Source organism: Cibotium barometz, chromosome 1, assembly GCF_041138505.1.
Source record: "Cibotium barometz isolate CiBa-2024 chromosome 1, ASM4113850v1, whole genome shotgun sequence".
Taxonomy (NCBI): Eukaryota; Viridiplantae; Streptophyta; class Polypodiopsida; order Cyatheales; family Cibotiaceae; genus Cibotium; species Cibotium barometz.
The window spans coordinates 62,138,248-62,162,362 of record NC_141046.1 but is presented as its reverse complement, the minus strand read 5'-3'; the positions used below and the strand labels follow the sequence as shown (position 1 = coordinate 62,162,362).

Below are 24,115 nucleotides of genomic sequence, written 5' to 3'. Positions count from 1 at the left end.
AACGGAGGAAGAAGTGAAGAGAAAGGGCTTGTGGTGGTTCCGTGGGCTGCAAAGGGCCATGGTGTGAAGATTGTGGGTGACAACAGGTAGCGTGAAGGGGTGAAAAAAGGAAAAAATTGAAGATCCATTTGGCAAACGTGAAAAGGGGTTTGGGGGTGGGTTCTTAAAACGCCATTTTTTCAATTGAACAATCACTTTTAAAGTATCTACATACTTCTAACACTACTACTCTTAATTTTACTCATGGTTTCTGAACATTAGGGGACTAGCAAGCCGATGGGCCGTGGCACGTGCACGCTCGTGCCATGGTATACAGGTCATCTACAATATTAGAACCATCATCATTATCAACAGAACCATCAGCATTAGCACCATCATCATCATCAGCACAACCATCAACATTAGCAGCATTAACATCATCAGCATTTACAGCATGGAGGCATAAGTCCCCTGTTGGCTGCTTGTAGACGTGTCGGCAGCCATCAGGGACCCTAGCAGCAGGTGGGGCGGCAAACTATTGAAGGCCAGTATGGTGTGGGCAAGCATTAAGTTAAGTGCAACAGTCAAGGCAATCAAGTCAGAATTGCATGTCCAAACCTGGCCGAGAGCACCTATTGTTGGCCGACCAACACTACACTCATATATAAGCATGAAGTTATTCATCTCGTTCATTCACTCATTCATCATCATAAGTTATGTAAGGGGCCAGAGGTCAACCCCTTTGGGGCTGACCAAGGGCCCAAGCATGTACAGACAATCATGTCACCTTTTTGTACCATATTAAATACAGAAAAATCCCGATACCAGTCTCTCTCTTCTTAATCATGTTTAAATCAGCATCTTGTTCTTAATGTCACTTTTTTTACCATATTAAATACAAAAAAATCCGGACACCAGTCTCTCTCCTCTTAATCATGTTTAAATCAGCGTCTTGTTCTTAATGAGGCTTAGGGCTATGGATCAGTATAGCAAGGCTTCCGCACATGCAACATTGTTATTAGAGCATTCAGGCTCAACCCACTAAGTAGAGTCCCAAGGAAGGTACACAGATCCAACAGAAGAATAAAATAGGGTAGCAGATGGAGTAGAGGAAACATTCCTTGAGAATATGTACGCACAATCAGTACATCATTAAGCTCTTAAATTAGTTCCAAAGGCCTAGCAGTAGGCATGATCAGTTCTGGCAGGTGACCCACCATTGTGTTAAGGGTAAGGGATAGCAGACATGGGGACGACAGTGGAACAGATGCTTAGTTCTTCAGCAAGACTTGGAAGTGGAGATCGGAAGTGGAAGGTGCTTAGACAAAAATATCAAAGTCAATCAGAAGTAGAAGTTCAAGGTCAGTAGTCCAAGGAGAAAGGTTGATAGAGTGTCCACCTTGTCATCAAGTTTAGGAGGAGGGGATATCACGTGCACGGCCGTGCCATGGCATGAACAACATAATCCCTGGGGCCTGATTAGGATAATCAGTCAGGACAACATTTAGGTCATCTACAATATTAGAACCATCATCATCAATGTCATCATCATCATCAGTACCATCATCATTAGCAGCAGAACCATTAGCATTAGCACCATCATCATCATTAGTAGAACCATCAGCATCAGTAGCATCAACATCACCAGCATTTATAGCATGGAGGCATGGGACGCTTATCGGCAGCCATTAGGGACCCTAGCAGTAGGCAGGGTTGCAACATGTTGAAGGCCAGCATGGTGTGGCCAAGCATGTTTAAATCAACATCTTGTTCTTAATCAGGCTTAGGGTTGTGGATCAGTACAGCAAGGCTTCTGCGCAACAGGCCGTGTTTGGGCACCAAATAAATGTAGACAACATGGTGGAAAGGTGTAGGTTGGGTGGCTAGGTTTGCATAGATTGGATAGTCAGTGGAGCTGACCAGCAAATAGGTTGGCTGATTGCCCTATAAATGGAGCCCTTCCATTCAATCATCTTCTCCCTTAGTTGTGCAGCAGCCAGAGAGCGCTTATGCATGTGTTTGAAGGTAGGAGTTAGCAGAAGATATCCAACATTTGGGGAAAATGTAGAAAACTTGGGATCAACTTGCAGTTGGTCACCTTAAGATCAGGTTTGCTGAAACATTTCTTTTAATTTGGAGTGTTTGCTCACACAGTTTAGCCATAGGTTTATTGGACGTGCTTAGGTTTTTGTGTCTTTAGTTTTCCATTGTTATTTCCTCTCTGTTAAACGCTCGTATTTAGTCAATAGCTTTACATTTAGTATCGGAGCTTAGGTCTCCTAAAGCCTTGCTTCAGCTAGTATCCTACAAAAAGTGGGTATATGTTAAACATGAGCTCACTACTGGGGTCGTCTATTGGGATACATGAATGCTCTACAATTGAGAACCACTATTGGCTTGTCCTTATTATTAGCCTAGTTTTTATTTTATTTTCTAGTATGCTATCGTGTTGGTTGCGTAATAAGGTCCTAGCTCATAGAGTCTTGAGAGCAGAGTTGGGTTTGGGAAAATCTCTCTTTTGGGTACCCTTCACTTTGTTTCTAGTTTGTAGCCTTTTTTTCATTGTGTAGGAACCTATTTTTCATTGTGTAGGAAACCTATGGTTGTTCCAACACAAGATAGGTTTTATTTCATGAAGCATTATGAAGATTGCTTTTTAGAAACTTTACATTTAAGAGATATTGGAAGAATGTGATGCCCACCTCTCTTTGCCTTGCGTTTTTGCTCACCCTTGATTGGTTGCCAATAGGTATGCTAAAGCTTGAGATGCCACATATGGTCAATTATGCATGCTTAAAGAGGGGTAGAGGCTAGCTGACTTTAGCCCCCTTGTGTGTAGGGCTAGTTGACTTGGAAAAGTGTCACCATTTGGCTACCCAATTGGTCCACCCATGCTTTCTCATCATGTATGTACATTGGACTGGTGTCCGTGGTACTTGTATATGCCGGGGATTGATGCCACTTATGTGATACTGTGGAATTGGCTTTCCGTTGGGACTTGTGCCTCGGTGTACATGCCTGGAAATGCCTGGTGAATTGGTGTTCCATTGGGTCTGGTACCTCATGTACTTGCTGGAGCACGTCTATTTTGGTATAGTCTCATGAATGGGGATTGTCCATACCAATGGTGCTGCATTGCATAGCATCTTTATGTGCTTGCTTGCAATTGAAATTGCATGTTGCTTTCATGCTTGCTTGACCAATGTGTAGTTTCGGGTAAGGGGATGCCCGCTCGTGAACCGTGCGTGTGAAATTGTCTGCTGACATGGTTATGTGGCATGTGATAGGTGGTAAGTATTGGTCATAAACCTAGCCTTAGGAGTTAGCACTAATTTATAAGTGAGTGTGTACACACTTCATTAAGTTTTGGGTGACCAAAACTCGCTTATAAATTATGACCAGCCCGGTGTTCACACACACCGATGTCCCGAGGTGGAAAAAACCCGATGTCCACCCCCCAGACCTTATCCCCATTGTACAAAGGGAGTAACCAGCCATGTATTCTTTCTAGCTTGCTCCACAAAGCACCTGCCTGCCACATAGAGTGCACAACTCACCACCTCACTCTTCTCTCTCTCTAGAAGTAGGCGTCTCCTTCATGAGGGCTCTAGGGCTGTATTTTCTGCACTTTCTCCTTCCCAACTCCATATACAAGCTTGCTAGGGTGTTTTCCAAGTTTCCAAGAGTGTTTCCGGGTGCTATTCACTCTTCTACACACTCCCAATGACTGAAATTCAGCGAAACAGGTCTCTTTCTTGCTGTAATTTCTGGTTTTTTAAAAACTGAAAACCCTAATTTCAGCCTTCCTTTCTCAAGTTGAACCATAGGGAAAGCTTTCCCAAGGTTCCCTTCATCCTCTCGAAGACCTTTGTCGCGAAGAAATCTGGTCAAAAATGCCCATGACACTATGTACTTGATTCTCCCAAGATCAATATACTTTATTTGAGGGACGGGCCGACCGTTCAGGCTTTCTGTGCGTCTCTTGTCAATTCAGCAAATTATTTCTTGTATTGAGCATGTTGTCCATCAAATCTTGGTGTATTTAAGTGTATTGATTAGCATTGTGTTCAACCAAGTTACAAAAAGTGGACAAGTGTAGAACACACGACTCCTAAAACTATTGTTCGATATTATGTACAAGAAAGAAGTAATAGAACTGAAATTCAAGTACAAATATGATGATGGATGAGAGTGAAGACGTCAGCTTGCTGTCCACATTGCTGAAGATCTCCTTGGCCAGCCCACGCTTAGTAAAGAGACTAGTGCTAAGAAATTGCAGATGATTATGACGATTGTCCAATATGCGCATATATAGCACCCTAACGTGCTGGTTGGCCTGCTGATATGCCGTTGGCCTACTCCAGACGACAGCCCACGACCATTTCAAGGGTGGGTGGCTTGCTTTTTTGCCTCGTTGATGATGTCTGGTTGCTCTTCATCTGATATGTTTAATGTTGGAGGTCCCATGTATTTCATAATTGACATGAAATACTGGATCCATAGTTCAACTAGGGAGTAACTAGAGTTTCATATTCATATCGTTGATCTTCTTTTCGATTGACAAGGGACCAAAGCTTTTGAATGACAACTTAGGGTCCAAACTAATATCTTATGAACTAATGAGTCAATGACATAACTAATGTATAAAACCCAACTCAGAACACATGAGCTGGATCTCACATTGGATTTTTAGGAAACAGAAGCTTTGATTTACACTTGTATATGATTGTTGGATCGTGGAAAGATATGTTGGAATATATCATCTCCAGATGGTCTACATCATCATTTTCATGCTTGTACTGGCCATTTATGAGGCCATGCATATGCATATTTATATAGGCATTTTTCCTAGTTTTTTATGCTTTTTATAGCATTTTTATGCTATTATGATGCTGTCGGCCTGCTATAGCTGGCCGACCAGCTCTCTTGAGGGGTATATAAGGGTTGTCCCCCTTTCCCCTCATTTTATCTCATTATGATGCATCCACTTGAGGTCATTAGGAGCTGCTTCTTCTTCTTATCATCGAACAGCACCTATGGGCTTCCCTCGTGCTCAATTTTCAGCAATAAACATCAGTTTCCAACATTTACAGGTCGTGTACCTGGGCCTACACCTATGTTTTCTATTTGCTTCACTTTCTTTCATGGTATTAGAGCAAATCGTTGACCTGTGAACATAAGAGAGATGTGTCTTTTGTTTTGGAGTAGAGGCTTTGATAGTTTGCTGCATTTTTTTGCAGATTTCAGGGTGGAAGGTGATGCTTCCGGGAGCAGAGGCTTCCTCAAGATTGCTGCATTTTCTTCATTTGACGCTTGGGATTGTTGTATTTTTGAATTTTCAGCAAATATTACTGATTTCTCTGTTGATTGGATTGCTGAAGCCCTCTTTTAGGTGTTGAGGAGAGGGATCTATAGCTTGGAGAGATCTTCCTTCTTCCTCTCCTTTTCAGTTTCCCACCCTCCCTCCCTTTCTTCTTGCTGTGCACAGCTTGAGAGGAGCCAAGTCTATACTATCTATACAAACCAATGCAAAATGAGAATCACACAAATATTTAGCATATGCAACTAGTGTGCTCTAGGGAAATGGCTAGGTCTTCAAAAATTGTCTGCTATGGCTCTTTTAACCTTCTCCTTCCCCCTTGACTCCATCTCCATCCATAAGGTGGTCTTCCTATAGGTTCCGAAATGGTTGTTGTCCTTTCTCTTTTTGCCAAGAAACTTCGTTGGCAAGGGGCACTGACAGTTCTTCTCTGTGCGTGAGTTGTTGCCTCCTCACGCAGGTCCATGAGTCATAAGATTCCCCCACTTCCCTGTATAGCCCAGGATCCGGATGAGGGGCTCCACCTGTGTGCTGACTCCCTTGCCTGCTGTGAGCTGCTCTGCCCTTGATTCTCCACCTTTTCATCCAACTGGTTCATAAAATGTGTAATTTGCTCTTTTTTGTAAAAGTGACTTGTTCTAGCTTAGAGTAGGGTTTGTTGTTTTAACTTAGAGTAGGCCTTGTTTAGCCTTTTCTTTCTTGCTCCAGTTTAATATAGACTTAGTTTGGTTCTTTCCTATGTTTTGTAATTGTTTGTTGTTATACCTCAGAGCAGACTTTGAGTGCTCGTCTCTATCATGGCTGAGTGCCCATCACCTCCGGAGAGTGATAGAAACTCAGTTCGCTGGTTTTATAAAGCATGTTCTTTTGGACTAACCTTATACAAACCTGCACCTACTCTTGGGCACTGATGACGTGAGTAGGGATGTCATAGCTTATTGTCCACGCTCTCCATGATAGAGTTGATGAACCTACACTTCATGTTTGGACAGACATTGGAGTTAATGGTTGCACTTTTGAGTCGAAGTCTTTTTTAAAGTTTAGCTTAATGTTTGGTTCTTGCTCTTAGTGCTTTAGGTCTAGAGTTTACAGTTCTCTGTTTTGCTATTTTATTTTTTGTTTTTTGTTTTTTTGTTTTGTTTTGTTTTGTTTTGTTTTGTTTTATTTTTGGTTAATGTCTTAATTAAAAGTCTTCGTTTGATATTATCTTTTGATTTCCTCTCCTTAGTAGCTAGGTTTGTTAGTTTATTTATTTTTGATCTTTCAAATGCTTTGTTTTTGTCTTTGTCCTTCTTCACTATTATTTCTTTCTCAAATCTCTGAATTTGTAAGTTCAGATTTTTTTGACCTTATGAAGGTATATATATATCAGATTTGGTCATATTGGAGTCAATTAACTTTGGAGGCTTCTTGTCTTTGGGCTGTTGTTGCTTCTCCTCAGTTATTGGATCTATCCAATCTTTGTCACCTTCTATACAGGTGGAATTTTTATTTGCTTCTTATGATGCCTCTTAGTTGTGGCTTGAACTTCAAAGGCGGCATTCAGACTCTGGCATTGCCTCACGACATCAGGAGACTAGGGCCAAAGTGGCCCCCTTGTCAGTTTCAGATTCTCTCCCTCTCCACAGGACACAATCCTAGTGACCACAGCTATGACTTCTTTAGTAGAGGTTAGGGTCACGTCGGATGAGGTTGAGGATCATCCATTGATTTCTTCCTCTGTTAACATTGCAGATGATCATGCCTACCCTCTCCATGGTGTTGATGATATTTCTCTTGGTTCCCCTCCTATGCGACAAGATATGCTTTCAGAGGAGGATTCCGCCTCTTATGTTCCAGAGGAGGCATCTTCAAAGGGTTCTATGGAATTCTCATTGGTGGTTACTTCCACTATTTTAGAGTCTATTTTGGTTCAGACTTCAACCTTGGTGGATTCAGTTATCCCTGATGATCCTCTTGTGCCAAAGGTTACTACATTTCCTCCTTCTCCAGAGGAGGATTCATCATCTGAAGATCATCTTTCTCCTATTGTTGGAGAATCTTTACCCCAGACAATATTTTCATCTAGCGTACCTTTGGTGGATTTTGGAGTTGCGACCTCTGCGGTTTCTCCGGTGATTGCTCTATTGGTGGTTGTTCGTAGCCCTTCTCTAGGCATTTTGGTGTCATCGACTCCTATTCACCAGTACCTACAGTTGTTTCTTCTTCTTCTTCTTCAGAGGAGGACTCTACTACGGTACTGATACTTGTTGCAGATACAGAGGAGGTACCATTTTCCTTGGAGCTATCAGTGGTTCCCTTTCTTGAGAACTTATTCTTCTGGATTGATCTCGGTGCTGCTTCTACATCACCTGCTTTGGATGTGTCCATTACTGCAACTTGTACCTCTTCCTTCCGATTTGAGAGGAGGTGTTCTTCGTCCAGTGTTCGTCGATCCTTTTCAGTCTTATATGCTTTACAGGACATTGATCAACCAAAGGATCCCCTGGACCGAACTTTGGCTACTTTTGGAGTTCTTTCTTTAGCGTGATGGTATTGGACTGACCCTCTGGCGCTAAAGAGGAGGTGTTGGAATATATCATCTCCAGATGGTCTACATCATCATTTTCATGCTTGTACTAGCCATTTATGAGGCCCTGTATATGCATATTTATTTAAGCATTTTTCCCAGTTTTTAATGCTTTTTATAGCATTTTTATGCTATTATGATACTATCGGCCTGCAACAGCTAGCCGACCAGCTCTCTTGAGGGGTATATAAGGGTTTTTCCCCTTTCCCCTCATTTTATCTCATTATTCTGCATCCACTTGAGGTTGTTGGGGTAAAGGCATTATGCCCACCCTTATAGTGTGTACAAGCCCATAAGTTATAGTACATAGTACACTTAGTACTTTTAATGTACTAAGTGCACTATGTGTACTAGTGCAATATACATGTGTGATAGGGGAGTCACACACTCATTCCTATGAGTTGACTTATCCCCACAACTCTCTCTCTCTCTCTCCCTTGTTCTCTCTGTGTATGTCTCCCACATGAATTACTCTAACCCTAATTCTCCCATTCAACTGGTATCAGAGCCCTGGTTTAGGGTTTTTTGTTCTCGAGTGCTGAATCACTGGCTCGTAGGGGTTTCTTCTTCATCACCCCCCTTCTGCACAGCATCAGATTTTCTGCAACAGCAAAAATCATCAACCGCTTTTCCTGCAACAAAAAGAAAAATCAGAAATTACAAGGTATTCTGCTTCAATTTTTTTTTGGGATTTGCAATTGAGCAAGTACAATCATCAATTGAGCAGGTACAGGTGCCGAATTGCTCAATTTTGAGCAAAATTGGCAAAATTGCGTGACATTGGTCACAATCAGGATCAATTTGCAAGAAATTGGATGTCGAAATTTGGGGCTTTTGATGTAATTGTGCAATTAAGCACTCATACATGCTGTATGATGTGAGAAATCGCACATTTGGGCAAAATTGCAGCAAATTGCAGTGCGAATCAAGGGGCTTTTGTGCCGATTGTATTGATTTGCAAAATTTGCAGCAAATTGCAGTGCAAATCAAGGGGCTTTTGTGCCGATTGGATTGATTTGCATGCAGGCAATTGCATTTGATGCTGTGGATAATGTGTTGATCAAGGGGCTTTCATGTATTGGATGTATACGTGGCCAAGGGGAAGCACCGTGAAGACTTTGGATGCCTTCATGTGCGTCAATGTACCATGTATGATCAGCAATTGATCTTAAATCAAGGGGCTTTTCAAGATTTTATGCTTGTTAAGCTTGGCAAAGCAGCAAGCAAGACATTTATGCCTTGAATCCTCAGAAATCAGCTTGCAGTCAAGGGGCTTTTGCCCAATTTCTGTTCGGGACTGTTGTATGCAGTGTTCGGTACTGTAAAAGTCTGATTTTCACTCATTTGGACAGCCAGGAAAGCATTTATTGCTACTGTACCTGCTGGTACAGATTTGGCACAGCTTTGTGCAAGTTTTGGCATGGCTGCACATTGATTTGAGTGAGCAAAAGGTTCATTTACAGCTGCTGTATTTGCCGGTACAGGTTTGGTACATCATTGGTGAGCATTTAGTACTGCTGTACAGTACTTTGGAAGGGCAACAGAGCACATTTAAGGTGCTGTCCTAAATCTGCAGCAACCAGATTTTAGTGATTTCATCACATACAGTGGGAGTAGAGTTGCATTCTTGCTTCCGCAGTGGGAGATAAAGCTTGGGAGAACAACTGTGAGCACTTTGTGTGCTTTTGGTGCAGTGTTTGCACATTTTGCAGGGAGTCAGGCATTGACAGGTTGCATATTGCTATGGCAACCACAGGTGAGAGCTCTTCATTGCTTCACATCAAGAAGCTTGAAGGCTCACATAACTATGATATTTGGCAAACCCAGTGCTATAATGTGTTGCTCCAGAAGAAGCAGCACAAGCCTATCAAAGAAAGGGGTGTAAAGCCCGCTTCTCTTACTGCTGAAGAGTGGGAAGATATGGATGAGCTGGCAAGATCCACCATCATGTTGTCTGTGTCAGACACTTTACTTTTCAGCATTCGTGAAGAGAAGACAGCTTGGGGAATGTGGTAGAGATTGCAGGACTTGTATGCCCAGCAAAGTGCCTCAAGCAAAGTGTATTGGTTGAAGAAACTCATAGGTCTTCAGATGAAGGAAGGGGCGTCTATGGCAGCCCATCCAAATGAGTTTAATGGTATTGTCAGCCAGGTTATAAATCAAAAGTTGGCAATGGACGATGAGTTCAAAGCCACTTTTCTGTTATGCACTTTGCCAGAGAGTTGGGACACATTCAGGACAGCCACTAGCAATTCGCATGCTATGCTGTCATATGCAGATGTTGAGGGTGCTCTTCTTCAAGAAGAGATGAACAGGAAAAACAACTCTGTTGGAAAGTCCAATGCAATGAATGCACGTGGGAGATCCCAACAAAGGGGAAAAAGCCAAGAACGGGGAAGGAGCAAGTCTCGCTCCAAAAAGGATTTGGAATGCCATTATTGTGGCAAGAAGGGACACATTAAAAAGCAATGCTACAAATGGAAAAATGATCAAAAGGAAAAGGGAAAAGGCAAAGACAAAGAGAAAGATGAAGCCAAAGATGTAAAGCCAAAGGGCAAAAGTGGAGTCAAGCCCATGGCTGCCCTCATTGTGGCACCACCAAGATACCTGATGTTGAAGAACCACTCGGCTGCGTTTTCGTGTCTGAACCAAAAACCACCACCTTTGTACTGTGCGTTTTCCAAACCTGCACTAATTCAGCACCTCCGACACCAATGTAACATGCGGAAGAGTTTCTTGTCTTAGGAACTCTGCAAAACACTAAGATGAACACAGAGGAGAGAGAGATGTTGCTGAAACAATGTTTTCTGTTTATATGTATCAAGATGTACGTAGATCCTAGCCAACATGGCCTCCAAAAGGTAAACACTTGACATTCAGAGGACTTTCAGAGGAGGTTGTGGCACTCTTACAAGAGGACACCTTCTTGGTGGCCTTGCCACCAACCATGGAGATCGGTTATTGGTGTTAGCCCAGCATGCCTGAGGTGTGTAGGAGCTTCAGAGACGATTTACCATTGCTTATGGGAGTGGAGGGAAGCACAAAGGATTTGGATTGTGATAGCACATCTCCTCGGAAGGATGAGGAAGGATGCTTACATTTCTTTTGATGCTATCATTTGGCTTGACACTGTTAGGTCCACAGCTCGGGTATGAAGGGAACGTCATGGATTTTGGACCTTGGGTATGAAGGGAACGTCATGGATTTGGCCATTATGATCAGTCAAGACTCAAGGAGTTGTGCAATGGTGCTGTCTTCAAGACATGCTGGAGTTGGAATACATCCCCCCAGCATAGAGCTCAGACAGTGCATGGGAGATTATTGCCAGTATTGCAGCCAGGCACATTTGGAAGGCTAGATGCATTGAGGCCATTGAGAGCAATTTGGTTTATGAGTCACAGTGCATTTGCAAGATTTGGAGTGATATCATCCACACCCTCATGGCCACTTGGGGAATAATCCAAGGGATGTTCGAGGTTGTGGCGAGAGCACGGCCAATTTATGAGAGTGGGATTATGGCATCTTTTGACTCCCAATCATATGGGACCTTGTTGGCAGCATGAGGTACCGGACTGGTTGAGTTTTCCAATTTGTTTGGTTTCAAATCTCCCTCTTGTACATTTTTTCATACTTAATAGAAGTCTCTTTTCTGAAAAAAAAGGTAAACACAGGCCTGTTCCACCTATCATGGATCAGATGAATACAAAAGAAAATGATCTTGCCTATTTATAGGCTCTTAATTACCCCTATGCTATAGTCGGCTAATGCAATAGCTGTGGGCCAGGTCCTTGGACATAAAATGCAAAAATAGATATAAAAATGTACGATCCATCATTCAAATGAATGTGGCTAGGGCATTGGTTTTTGGGGATGCATGTGACAAGAAGTATGTTATGTACTCGAGGCTAACCTGAGAGTTAGATTGGCTAACCTATGGGTTAGGGGGCCCAAAAGATTAGTAAAGCAAGCTGATTATAGTGGCTAAGGCTCATAAGCTAACAATCCCATAAGTTATAGTTGTTTATAACTCATCGGTGACTATATAAGTGGGATGAGTCTATAGAGTGGATATTGTATTGTCATGTGACAAGATGGTTTGTGCCTAGACCATGGATGCAATCCAGTTATGAGTGTACATCTTTGAGGCAGGCAACCACCGATGGCCCCATAGGGTAGGTCCTGGTGGTATGGGGCGCCAGGGCTGATTGGTGTGAGTTTGTATGGATGGACCCTTAGCCCCTATGCTCGGGGGAGATCCTGTCTCTGTGGGATCCATGGTTGGGTGGCTAATTTGGATTAATCTTGTGCTTGTCCAGTGTTTAGGAGATCTTGGAAGGATTTTGTCACGGGAAAAAGATTACAAGTTCACAAGGGGCTTCTTTGATGATATCTTTGGTTTCCTCCAATAGTAAGAAGACTTAGTTTTTTGTAATGGAGATCCACTACTCTAGGCACATTGTGTCCAAGTAGGGGATTTGCATGGGTGTGACAACTATTCCCTTGTAACTAAATGATGAATATTTTCATGAATCTTCAAAAGACTCCTTAAAGCATTGATGGCATTTGAACTATCATTGATCACTTAAGTAAGATACCAATTTGCAAAATTAAAAAGTAGAGAATATAGTGCGGATCTATATGACAAATTTTAAGCCTTATTGAGTGCCCAAGTCGTCATTAGATAGAGACTCGAAAACATCATCTGCAAGGGCTTGCTTGCTATATGACTCTCTTTGTGCAGTATTTTGACTTATTTGATATGTATATCAAATATGTCAAAATACTGCATGATGAGATAGTTAGAGGCTGTGGAAAGACTTCAGGGTCTAGATGGGTAGAACCCTGAGACTTTCAACCTGCAGCCTAGCATGGGTTTTTTGCTAGTATAACTTATTTACCAATAAATTATCAAGTTGATAAAATTTTAGTGAATTTTGTAGATTTTTGATCTAGAGAAAAAATGGTTTGCTTTATCTTGTTTCCAGCTCTTTGTTGGCAGGTAGGGATCACAATACTGTGTTGGATATACACGCGAGTTGCAGACGCGGTAGTGTTCTTCAATGCACCCAGAGTGCAACTCTGCAGCATGGATGGAGGATGACCAGGCGGATATCTTTAATTCCTAGAATCCGGAAGCACTACCAAGTAGTAAGGTAGGAATTTATAGAATATTTCATTCAACTTGTTCATCGAAATCTGCCTAATTTAATGAATTATTGTCCCTCCAGGGGTGCCACGACCGAAGACATTGAGGCTGAAAAAGAACTTATAGAAGAAGATGCTGTGGGTTTTCTTTTTACTGCATTTTTAACTGTTTTTCTGCTTGAAACATAGATAATGTCAGAGTGGAAGCTGATAGTAGCTCGAGAGAAAATTTGCCATCATAGGATTGGTTTTCTTTGAGTTTCAGTTTTCTCTGCTCTTTACAGTCTCAAACTTGAAGTGTGGGGAACCTGATACCATTTGTCACGACATCCAGTTGGAGCGGATGGAGAAGACGTTGGAATCTGTGAAGGGCAATTTCAATACTGTTCGAACAGGAAGGGCTAGTCCAGCTTTACTAGATCGAATTGAGGTGTGTTTGGTCTTTTGCAGTTTTTGAAGATGCTTGTTTGGTCTTTTGCAGTGTCTCAACATACCGGGCACACTAAGTAAGGAGATGTGTATTTGTGTGTGCGCGCACGTGCATTTGTTACATACATATGTGCATACACACACACATGCATGTATATGTATTATTAATGTATAGATGTAAGAAAGAGATTAAGATTAATGACAAAGCTAATGACAAAACTAGAGCATAATAACAAAACAAGGGGTTTAGTAAAAAGCTCGTGTATTAATCCATTAGATAGAGGGCCTTTATATAGGCTTGAGTACATCTCCATTAGCCACTAATTGTGTCTCATAAGCTTGATAAGATATGCTTAATCTTGCCTAGATTTGAGCACCATCTCCCTTGAAGTGAGTACCCACTTGGGCTATTTTCCACCTTCTTCTAGGCGCCTTCTTTTGGCCTTCTTATGGGTTGGACATCCCACTTGTACCTTCACATTTGGGCTTCCTTTGAGCCTTTGAGCCATAGTCTGTGACTTATGTAACTCATACATTTGATTGAGGGTCACATAGCACTCCCCCTTGCTCCTAACATTTACTCAACATCACTTGCTATTTTAAACACTTTCCCTCAAGTGATGAACTACTACCACCATACATACACTAGAGCTACACTCTTTGTCATTTGCTAGAGTGGTCTATCACAGGTGCCTCAAAGGCTACAATGTTGGCTTAGGGCTTGAAGTTTTACACAAGGGTGGGAATACAATGAGTGGGTTAAACACAAGGTGTGAGAGGTGCCTTCTTCCATCAAATAGAAGAGATGTTCCGATGATTTGTCTCTTCGTTGGGAAGCCCCTTCATTTGGCTTCTCTTTGATCAATATGTTTGCTTGAGTCTTGGTTGGAGTCTTCTTTTTGCTCCAATAATCTTTCTCTATATGGCCTAGTTTGCCACAAAAATTGCACTTCACGTTGGCTCTTGGTCCTTTGTTGAAGAATGCTTTCTCCTCATAATGTGATGAAGGTCCACCCGCTTCGACTTTTGAGTCTTTTATCCTCTTCGATCAAGGGTGCTTCAATGCTGGTGAAGGTCGCGTTGGGTGATTTTTCAAGGTAGTCACCAATGAGCTAAATGCTTCCAAGGTTATGCTCTTGAGAAGGATTGCTATGACATCCTCCTTGTCCACTGGAGATCCAACACACACTGAAAGAGCATCACAGGTTGTAGGCCCAAAGCACAAACTGTAGAAGGCTGGAAACGGTTGATTATTGCTCTAAATGAGCACGAGGGAAGCCCGTAGGTGCTTACAAGCTTACTAAAAACAGATTTTTGGAAATCCGTGGTACATATAAAACATCATGTAAGGTGGCAGAGGAACCCAAAGAAATAGTACCACCAACACCGGTGACAGGAAGCGAAGAGCTCGCTGATGCAAACTGAAGAAGAGAGAGTCTGGTAGTCCTCCAAGATATGGACTTAATTGGTCATGCGGGCAGAAGCACCACTATCACCAACCCATTCCACAGCTTCAGGTGTGTCACTGACCTCTTCTGGAGAAGTCATTGCTGTGATCATGAGAAGTGAATCGTGTGAAGAAGTAGATGAATTTGTGACTGCCATGTATGCAACTTTGGCAGATCCCTCCTTTGAAACTTTGTCCTTGCCCTTGTCTTTGGTGTTGTCCTTGTTAGAGGCTTTGGAAGCATTCTAGGCTTTATACTTGGCTTTGGCTGCTCGAGAGTCATCACGACGAGAAAAGCAACGAGCTTGAGTATGTCCTATCTTGCCACAGTAATCACATTCATTGCTTTTGTCCTTGGACTCCTTTGAATCCTGTTTACCCTTGCCTTTACCTTTGTTTTTGTTGTTGTTGTTGTTTGGGGGTCCCTTTTCTGTCTTTACCTTTGCCCTTGTCAGAAGCAACAAAAGCAGACTCCAACTTGCCTTTTCCGCGAAGCATGCACTTGTCGTGGAGATGGTTCACGACTTTTGTAAGCCCAATAGAGCGTGCAGTGACAAATTCAACCACGTGTCCAAGAGATATAAATAGAGAGAGAGAAGGGGGAGACAGAAATGGGTATAGGGGTTTCACACAATACACCATGCTAAGTGGGGAACAGGCCCCATGCCCTTTTCAGGAATTTATTTCAGGAACAATCCACGGGCTTTTCCAAGCCAGGACCAATACAACAAATGAATACAAAATTAAACAAGTATGCCGATGTCGAGGTTGGGCGGGTGTCGACGAAGATACACAAGATCTTTGATGCTGAGCTCACCACGAGGATGATCCACAAGTGTCCCGCACTGAGCTAGTACCAATTTCCAATGTTTGAATCAAGTCTGATGCTCTCAAATACCCACAAAAGTCTCTACACCCAATCCGGACAAGAATCTTGAAAAGGCATATACCGGGATAGAGAAGCTGGAAAGATGAGAGAGGATGGTGCAATGCAGACCAAGGCTCTTCTCCTAAGGGGTGGTGGCAATGTTTTTTCAGTTGGTGGCATTTCTTCAATTGGCGGCACAGGCGGCAGCTGACAGGCGCTGCACGGCAGCGTTACTGGAGGCGTAGGCGCACAGTTGGCGTGAGTAGGCCGAGCAAGGCGTCACAGGCGCACAGAGCGGGCATCTTCAGGCGGCGCAAGGGCTGGTTACAGGGGATGCTACAGAGCAGGGCGACGTTGCTAACTGAGGCAGACGAAGCAATCGGAAGAGGGCAGAGTTGCTAAAGCAGGGCGGTAGGCTATTGCACAGAGGCGGCACGCACAGCTGATGGTGGTGGCGCTGCTCATAGAGGTGCAGCGGCGGCGGCGCTTCCTCACAGGGTGGAGTAGAGGCGGCAGCGGGGCAGCGGCGAAGGTGGGCACTGCAGAGGTGGAGATGGAGGAGCTGGGCGGTGTGAGGAGGTAGAGAGGGAGGATGATGATGATGATAAATCTTCAAGGTGGTTCTTCTCAAAATCTCCATACATAGGATGATTCTCCAAGAGGGTACAAGCTTCTTATATACTCGATGGGGGTCGTTGCTTTTTGACTTGCCTTGCTTTTGCTTTGCTTTGTCCTTTTCTTTTTAAATATTTTAATAATAGTCAAATATAGCCAAAGTTCTTGATTTTGCTTTTTGTAGTTTTGGGCCTTGCTTTTTGGCTCTAGAGTGGCTTTTTGGAAAAGCGGCTTTTTGTTTTTTGATCCAGTTCGATGTCTTCTTTCCAATGGTGCCCTCAGCTTTTTGGTCAACATAGTTTGACTTTTTACTTTTTCTTGCTTTTTGACCAAGATTGGTGCTTTTTCCAGTTCCAGCTTTAGGAACCCTGTTCCCATGTGTCCATCAACCTATCCATGTGTCCGAGCATGAGTTCTATCATGTGAAAAGGGCTTGGAGGGCCAAATAGTTACATCTTCCTCAAAAGGGGGGAGAGGATTACGGAAATAAATATTATCCTTAAAAGAATCAAAGGAAGTAGGCAATTTACCAAGAAGTTTATGGATGGGATTGTTGATGGTGCTCCCGTACTCCTCAAGTTGCAGCTTGATACGGGTGAACTCTCCAATCTTCTCAATCAAGTTATCTTACTCATCGATTGTAAGCTTCTCCAGATCTGACTCCAATTTGGCAATCTTCACTGTCGAAACTCTCCCATACCTCCTTTGGATCTTTGTCCACATCTGATGAGCATTACTCCAAGTAGAGACAAACTGTGCCTGTATAAATGGAGTCATGCAATGGATGATGATAAGACGAGCCCGGGCATCCAATATGCTTCTCAAAGCAGGGTCCACCAAGTAAGGTGTGGAGATAGTCATCCACACACCGGCTCCTTCCAGCAATAACTGAGTGTAGAAAGATAGTTGGTTGTTGTAAGCTTCATGGAGTCACTGACTTGGGGAGGATTGTAGGATGGTATATGGGTAGGGGTGGGAGTAGGACCTGGATAAGAGAAACTCAAAGAAGAAAGATTGGGAAGAGGAACCACCTGGGGAGCGGGAGTAGGGGATCCAGGCAATGAAGGAGCTGGACTAGCAACGGGAGGAGTAGCAGTACAGAAATCTCTTGAAGCCATGTCCTTTGACAAGAAATCTTCTCTTAAGAAAGGGGTGTAAAAAACAGAAAATATCTTCCTCTGAAGCTGTGCACAGCAAGAGGAGAGAAAGAAGAGAGGGAGGGAGGGTGGGAAAAGAGAAATAGAGAAAGCAAATCTCTCAGGAACCCTATTCGTAGCACCTAGAAGAGAGCTTCAACCTCTAACAGCAAAAACACAGCAGTCCAACACTATAGATGCAGGAAAAAAAACGCAGCAATGATGAAGCCTCTGCTCCAATAAAAAAAACGTAGCAATTCCTTCCCTGTAGATCAGTGTTTGGCTGTGATACCATGAAAGAAAGAGAGAGCATCACAGGTTGTAGGCCCAAAGCACAAACTATAGAAGGCTGGAAACAGTTGATTATTGCTGAAAATGAGCACGAGGGAAGCCCATAGGTGCTTACAAGCATAAGAGACTGTTGCTACAGCCAATGACCTCCAACAGATATGCAAGAATGAGATGAAAAGTGAGGGGAAGGGTGAGCACCCTTATATACCCTCCAGAGAATTGGTCGGCTGGCTAGCTGTAGTAGGCCGACAGCTGTCCAGTAGCATAAAATTCTATAAAATGCCTAAAAAATGGTAAAAAAATGCCTAAATAATATCTGCTAAATATGACATTGCAGGGTCTCATAAAATGACTAGTACAAGCACGAAAAGGTGTATGTAGACCCTCTGGGGATGATATATTCCAACACACAAGAAGTTGCAGAACACTTCTCATTTTGCTTAAGTGATCTTAAAGTGACTCACTTTCTTTGATGTCCAATCCAAATTTTTTTTTGGACTAATTTTAGAGTTCTTTTGTTTGGTACCAAACAACTTCTCTAGTTCATCCCATGCATCCTTTAGAATTTTCTTCCGATGCAATATGATGGATGAAGCTATCTCCTAATCCTAATTGAATGATGGCTAAGGCTCTCTCATCTCTTTCAAGCCAAAACCTTTTCTCTTCTCCTTCCAATTTGGGATACTTCTCCCTTCCACTTCCAATTTCCCAAAGCCCATCTTTCATGAGTACAAATTTAAGTGTTACTTGCCATGTATGGAAAACATCACCATTAAATTTATCAACTATAAGTGGGGTTGTCATGATTTCCTTATGGGGATAGGAAGGTCTTTGCAGTGGAGTGTGTTGGGGTAAAGGCATTATGCCCACCCTTATAGTGTGTACAAGCCCATAAGTTATAGTACATAGTACACTTAGTACTTTTAATGTACTAAGTGCACTATGTGTACTAGTGCAATATACATGTGTGATAGGGGAGTCACACACTCATTTCCATGAGTTGACTTATCCCCACAACTCTCTCTCTCTCTCTTTTTTTTTTTTCGTGAAATGGTGTTTTATATTATATGTAAAATGTACATCAGCCACATGGCTCACACACAACCTATGGCCCCAAACAAAACCCCCACAAAAGATCCTCTAAAGGATCATGACCATGCAAACCTGTACACTAATAAGAAAGCCTCCTAGCCAAATAAGCATCCCAAATAGAAGCATCAAAGATGAGCCAGCTGAGCCGCCGTAGACCATAAGGAAATAACATCTGCATCCAGTAGCTGAGCTGAGAGAAGAGAAGAAAACTCCCAAAGCAGCAAACCGCGGATACGTAGAATGTGCCCATGTATTCCAGACAAGGAATCAAAAATGAACCCATTCCGTGTAGTCCAAATATGCCAAAGTCCTGTCCATCTAAGGAAATGGAATATCACAAGGTGGCTGTCTGAAGTAATGACTTGAGGACAAATCCCAAATATCCACTGATGAGCCGAAACAGTAGACCTCTCTACTGCCTCCCAAACGCGAGAGACAAAAGACCAAATCTGACGGGCCACTGGACAACTCATGAACAGATGCATAACTGTTTCAGTGCATGTCGTGCAGAAGAAGCAAGAGGCCAGTGTAATTTTACGACGGCTCAGCTGATCCCGTGTAGGTAACGCTCCCACCAACATCCTCCAAATGAAAACCTTACCTTGGTAAGGGAGTTTAGACTGCCAACCACTCATAAGAGTTTTCTGCCACCATGATTTAGACTTGTGCAATCCCCACACCTTATTGGCCTTGGCTGAAACCCAATCTTTCTCTGATACAAGCTTATGATAGACCTGGTTAGCTGAGAGTGATATCAAGTCACCAGATTTACATAGTGCCCAATCAAGCCAAGGCTGATCTGCAGATGGCCGAGGCAATGGAGTAAAAGGCTCAACTGCATGCATGATGTCAGCCCATAGTGGCTGAAATGTCCGAGGAACCCTAAAGTGCTGCCGAATACGACGAAATGAATATGGCCTGTCACGACCAGGTATCACAGCATCTCGGATTCTAACCAAGCCTAGCCTGACCATGCGGTTGAGTCGTATGCGTGAAGCATCTCTGTATGGCCAAACAATGACACGCGACTCCACAAATGTTTCGAACTGCAAAGAGTTCAAAAGTAGTCTTTCATGACCAGGATCCCACCGAGCCAACAGTAGAACTTCATGCCAAGAAAGGAGAATATGCGATAAAATGTGTGATGAGCGAATACGGACAGGATGAGCCGCATTCACAATGTCCCACCATGAAGCCTGCACACGTGTCCGCCCATGTGACAATCCCTCCAACTCAATCAAGTCACGAGCCATGAAAACCCAAGGGTGCTCTTGCAAACACATATCCTGAAAAAGCGCCCACCTACGCGCCACCATATGCAAGTGGACATCCAGTAAAGCAGCCCCACCCATTCTTTTGGGCGTCGTAATGTGATTCCAAGCTATCCATGTTTGACCCATAATATTTCCTTGCCTCTTCCACAGCATAAACCGAATGGGAGCAACCAAACGGATGAGAGATTTGTGCGTCCAAGGTAGCAAAGGTAAAAAATAGGAAATCATGCTAAGCATAATAACCTGAGCTACCTTAACCCTCACATGCATAGGCCACCCTTGAGCTTTCCAATACACAAATTTATCTGAGATCCGAGCAGAAATCCAAGCAAGAAGCGCTTGGGGGTCCACATCCACACCCACGGGATATCCAAGATGACGAACAATGTCTCCTGTATGCACCACACGGCCTTGCCACCCTAATGCCTCAAGATCAAATTCCGTGCATACAATGAGGGCTGATTTTGATGAATTTATTTTCAGCCCAGAAGCCAATGCAAAATTATTCCAAGCTTCCATTGCTCGATCTATATTGGCTTTTTCGGCCCTGAGAAACATAAAAGTATCATCCGCAAGGGCTTGAGCAACCAATTGCTTGCCATGAGGGAGATGCAAACCAACCACTTCACCATGGGATGCCATAGCATCTAGGCGAGATAACATAGGATGAGTGGCAATGGCAAAGAAAAGAGGGCTAAGAGGACAGCCCTGCCGGAGAGAACGGGTGAGAGAAATACCATCCGAAAGTCCTCCATTGAGCATAATCCGCGTGATAGAGCCAGAGCCAAGTAAATGCACCAAATTAGCCATTTTGGGACCAAAGCCCATGGCTGTCATTAACTGAGAAAGGAAAGACCAGCTGACATGATCAAAAGCTTTTTCAAGATCCAGCTGCACCATCACAATCTCTTGCTTCTTTGCCTTGGCATAATCCACTCCAATTTGAACATTAAGAATATTATGCAAAATATTCCTGCCATGCACAAATCCATATTGATACGGATGAACAAGAGTAGGAAGCACCTTCTGCAAGCGATTGGCAAAAATCTTTGTAAAGATTTTATACATAATACCCATAAGTGAGATCGGGCGCCATTGAGCCAAAGAAGTAGGCGAAGGGACTTTGGGCAACAAACGAAGTATGCCCAACTTCCAATCGGCAGGCATATATCCCTCATCCCAAACCCTTTGACAAATAAGCGTCAAAGGCTCTGCAAGCTGATCAGCATATTTTCGGAAAAACTCATTTGTCAAACCATCCCAACCAGGGCTCTTTCCCATGGGAAGTTTGGAGAGAACAGCTTCCACTTCCCCTTGAGTAACAGGAGCATCAAACTGAACCACCACATCAGGGTCAACTTGATATCGTACTTCAGCAAACAATGACTCCCTTGCAGCCAGGACAGCCGGTGAGACATCCTCTCGAGGGGCAAGCAAATCTTCATAAAACCTGATGCAATGCTGAATAACCTCAGAAGGTTGAGTAACAAGGTTGCCTTTGGCATCCATCAGCCTAACAATATTCTCACGCATATGTTTTTGATGCAACTTATCATAGAAGCGATGAGATTGACAGTTAGCATCCCGCAAAGCATCAAGACGTGCAAGTAGTTTAAAGCGAACATATTGTGCTTCCTGCACCCTAGATAGCTCCTTTTTCAGCCATTCTATGGCATCCGCAACTTCAGCATCCATAGAGTCAGTAAACATGAACGCCTGCAAGCCCTTTAAAAGCGACTCAAGGAGGGCCACATGCTGTTTTTGTATAGAGGCATTAGCAAGACCATAATGACGTGCTAATTTCCGAGTGTTGGTAAGGAACACTGGCCAAGCATGATAATCAGCCATGGACACTCTTGTGGAGAAATGTCGTATCAACTGACGCATATAAACATCAAAAACTTCATGCTCCAAAAAAGTGTGATTTAAGCGCAAAGGCAAGCGTCCCAACAAGCCTTTATATGCATCCACAGGATGATAGACCATTTCAAACACAAGCGGCCAATGATCTGACAAAACCTGTTGCTGATCAACCATCATAGTAAGAACGTCTGGCAAAAAGAGATCTTGATGTAAAATATACATCCTATCCAATCTAGCATAAGTGCCCCGAAACTGTTGTGAGGCATAAGTGTAACCCCTTTCATCTGAATGCAACCAAGACCACATGTCTTGTTTTAGCGACCTTGCTGCAAAAGCTTCCCACGCCTTTCTCTCCGGGCCATCCATTACAGAATGAGGCGACGTGGCTTGCTCCCTGGAGACACACATATTAAAGTCCCCCATCACAAAGCCAGGATGAGAGATTGAAAGAGCACACAAGTCATTCCACAGCAAACGGCGTGCACGAGCATTATTTGGAGCATACACCCCTAACAACCATAAAGGCGTATCATCCCAAACAATCTGTATCACTAGAAATCTTCCATGAACATCTTGAATCACAAGAGAAGGCTGAAACTGCGAACGAACAGCAAACATAACACCTGACTGCGAAGCAGGATGTCCGCTGTAGAAAACATGAAATCCCTTATATACATAGGCTTTGCCAGCCAACTTATGCTGCTTATGTTCAACTGCACACAAAACATCCCAACCATGACAAAAAGTTGTACGCCAAAGCCTGAACTGCTTTTGGCGCGAAGAAATACCCTTTACATTCCATTGTACAATTTTCATAAGCCTTCCCAGAAAAGGAATCAACAAGGCCGTGTACTAGGCCCAGGACAATCTGCCAAATCACGAACCTTTTGAAGCATTGCATTTTTAGACATGGTATTTGTGATCTCAGATTGCCCTTGGAGTTCCCGAGCACGTGTCAAAGGGTAATGACCATCCCATGGCGAGATGACCTCACCCTTCGAACCAAACACAAGAGGCAATTGTTGTTGTGCTTCTTTTGTTAGGCGATTTCTAATAGGATAGCGTTCTACTCTATCCACCCCAAGAGGCCCTGTACCCTGAGATAGTTGGCCTCCCGGCCTCTCAATCCTGGTCTGTTGCTGGGCACCTGAACCCAAAGGGCGACGAGCATATGTATGTAAGGGCCCCTGATGAGCACGCAAAGGCCCCCGCCAAACAGCATCTGAGAAATCCCCCCGCGGGGCAACAAATCGTGTCTTTTTACCACGTACTTCCACCCATGGTTGCTCAACCTCATTCTGAACATCCACATGTACATCCATGTGTTGGGCATCATGTGAAGGAGCATCATGCTCATCTTCCACGGGCAACTGCCCATCAAGGATATCCTTTGTAGCAACAACTTGTTCTTTCTTAGGACATTCGGAGACAAAGTGGCCCATCTCACCACATTTGAAACAGTGGCCAGCAAATGTATCCCACCTCAATTCATACATTAAAGGTTGCAGCCCAGCCATATTGACACGCAAATGTGTCGGCCTAGGTCTCCCAGTATTCCACAACATGCATAGACGATTTCGGTTTCTAGATGTCATTCGAGGCACCACCAAGACATCACCGATACCTCGCATGAGACTTGGTAAAACACGCCAAAACATTGGTGGGAATTGTTTCACTTCAACCCAAACTGGGCAAGCCTGGCGCAACATATCTTGGTACTCTGCCATAGGCTTCCACGGAACCACATGAACCAACTGCCCATCCAAAAAAAGTGGCACCTGCTCCAAGACTGCCCTACGGGCTTCCGAAGTGCGAAAAAGTATTTCATAAAAGCCTCTCGGACCATCGTAAATCTCCTCAAGTGCCTCAGGCGACACCAAGCGGCCCAGCCATGCTCTAAGACGAGGCAACAATGGAATACGCCCAGTAAAGAAAAAGATAGCAGCACGATCATGAAAATCTGCTAGCTGTTGTAGCAACAAAGGAGTCTCCATGCATACATCAGCCACACCACTATTATCCATTGCAGCCATTTGCACGCTATTTGCCTTCACATATTCTTGCAGAAGCTCACCAGTGATCTGCAG

The 24,115-nt window shown here is 43.4% G+C and overlaps 1 protein-coding gene across 2 annotated transcripts in view; it reads left to right on the top strand.

Annotated features, from left to right (window-relative positions):
• Positions 1 to 24,115, top strand: part of RRF (ribosome recycling factor, chloroplast precursor) — an 85,368-nt gene that overhangs the window by 2,906 nt on the left and 58,347 nt on the right. Inside the window, exons 2-4 of one of the 2 annotated variants that reach the window (XM_086804691.1) lie at positions 12,872 to 13,021; positions 13,097 to 13,151; positions 13,348 to 13,443. In XM_086804691.1, coding sequence (XP_086660817.1) covers positions 12,872 to 13,021; positions 13,097 to 13,151; positions 13,348 to 13,443 — 301 coding nt within the window. Of the gene's footprint in view, positions 1 to 12,871; positions 13,022 to 13,096; positions 13,152 to 13,297; positions 13,444 to 24,115 lie in introns of those variants that run through there. The other variant, XM_086804700.1, reaches the window with a different exon arrangement.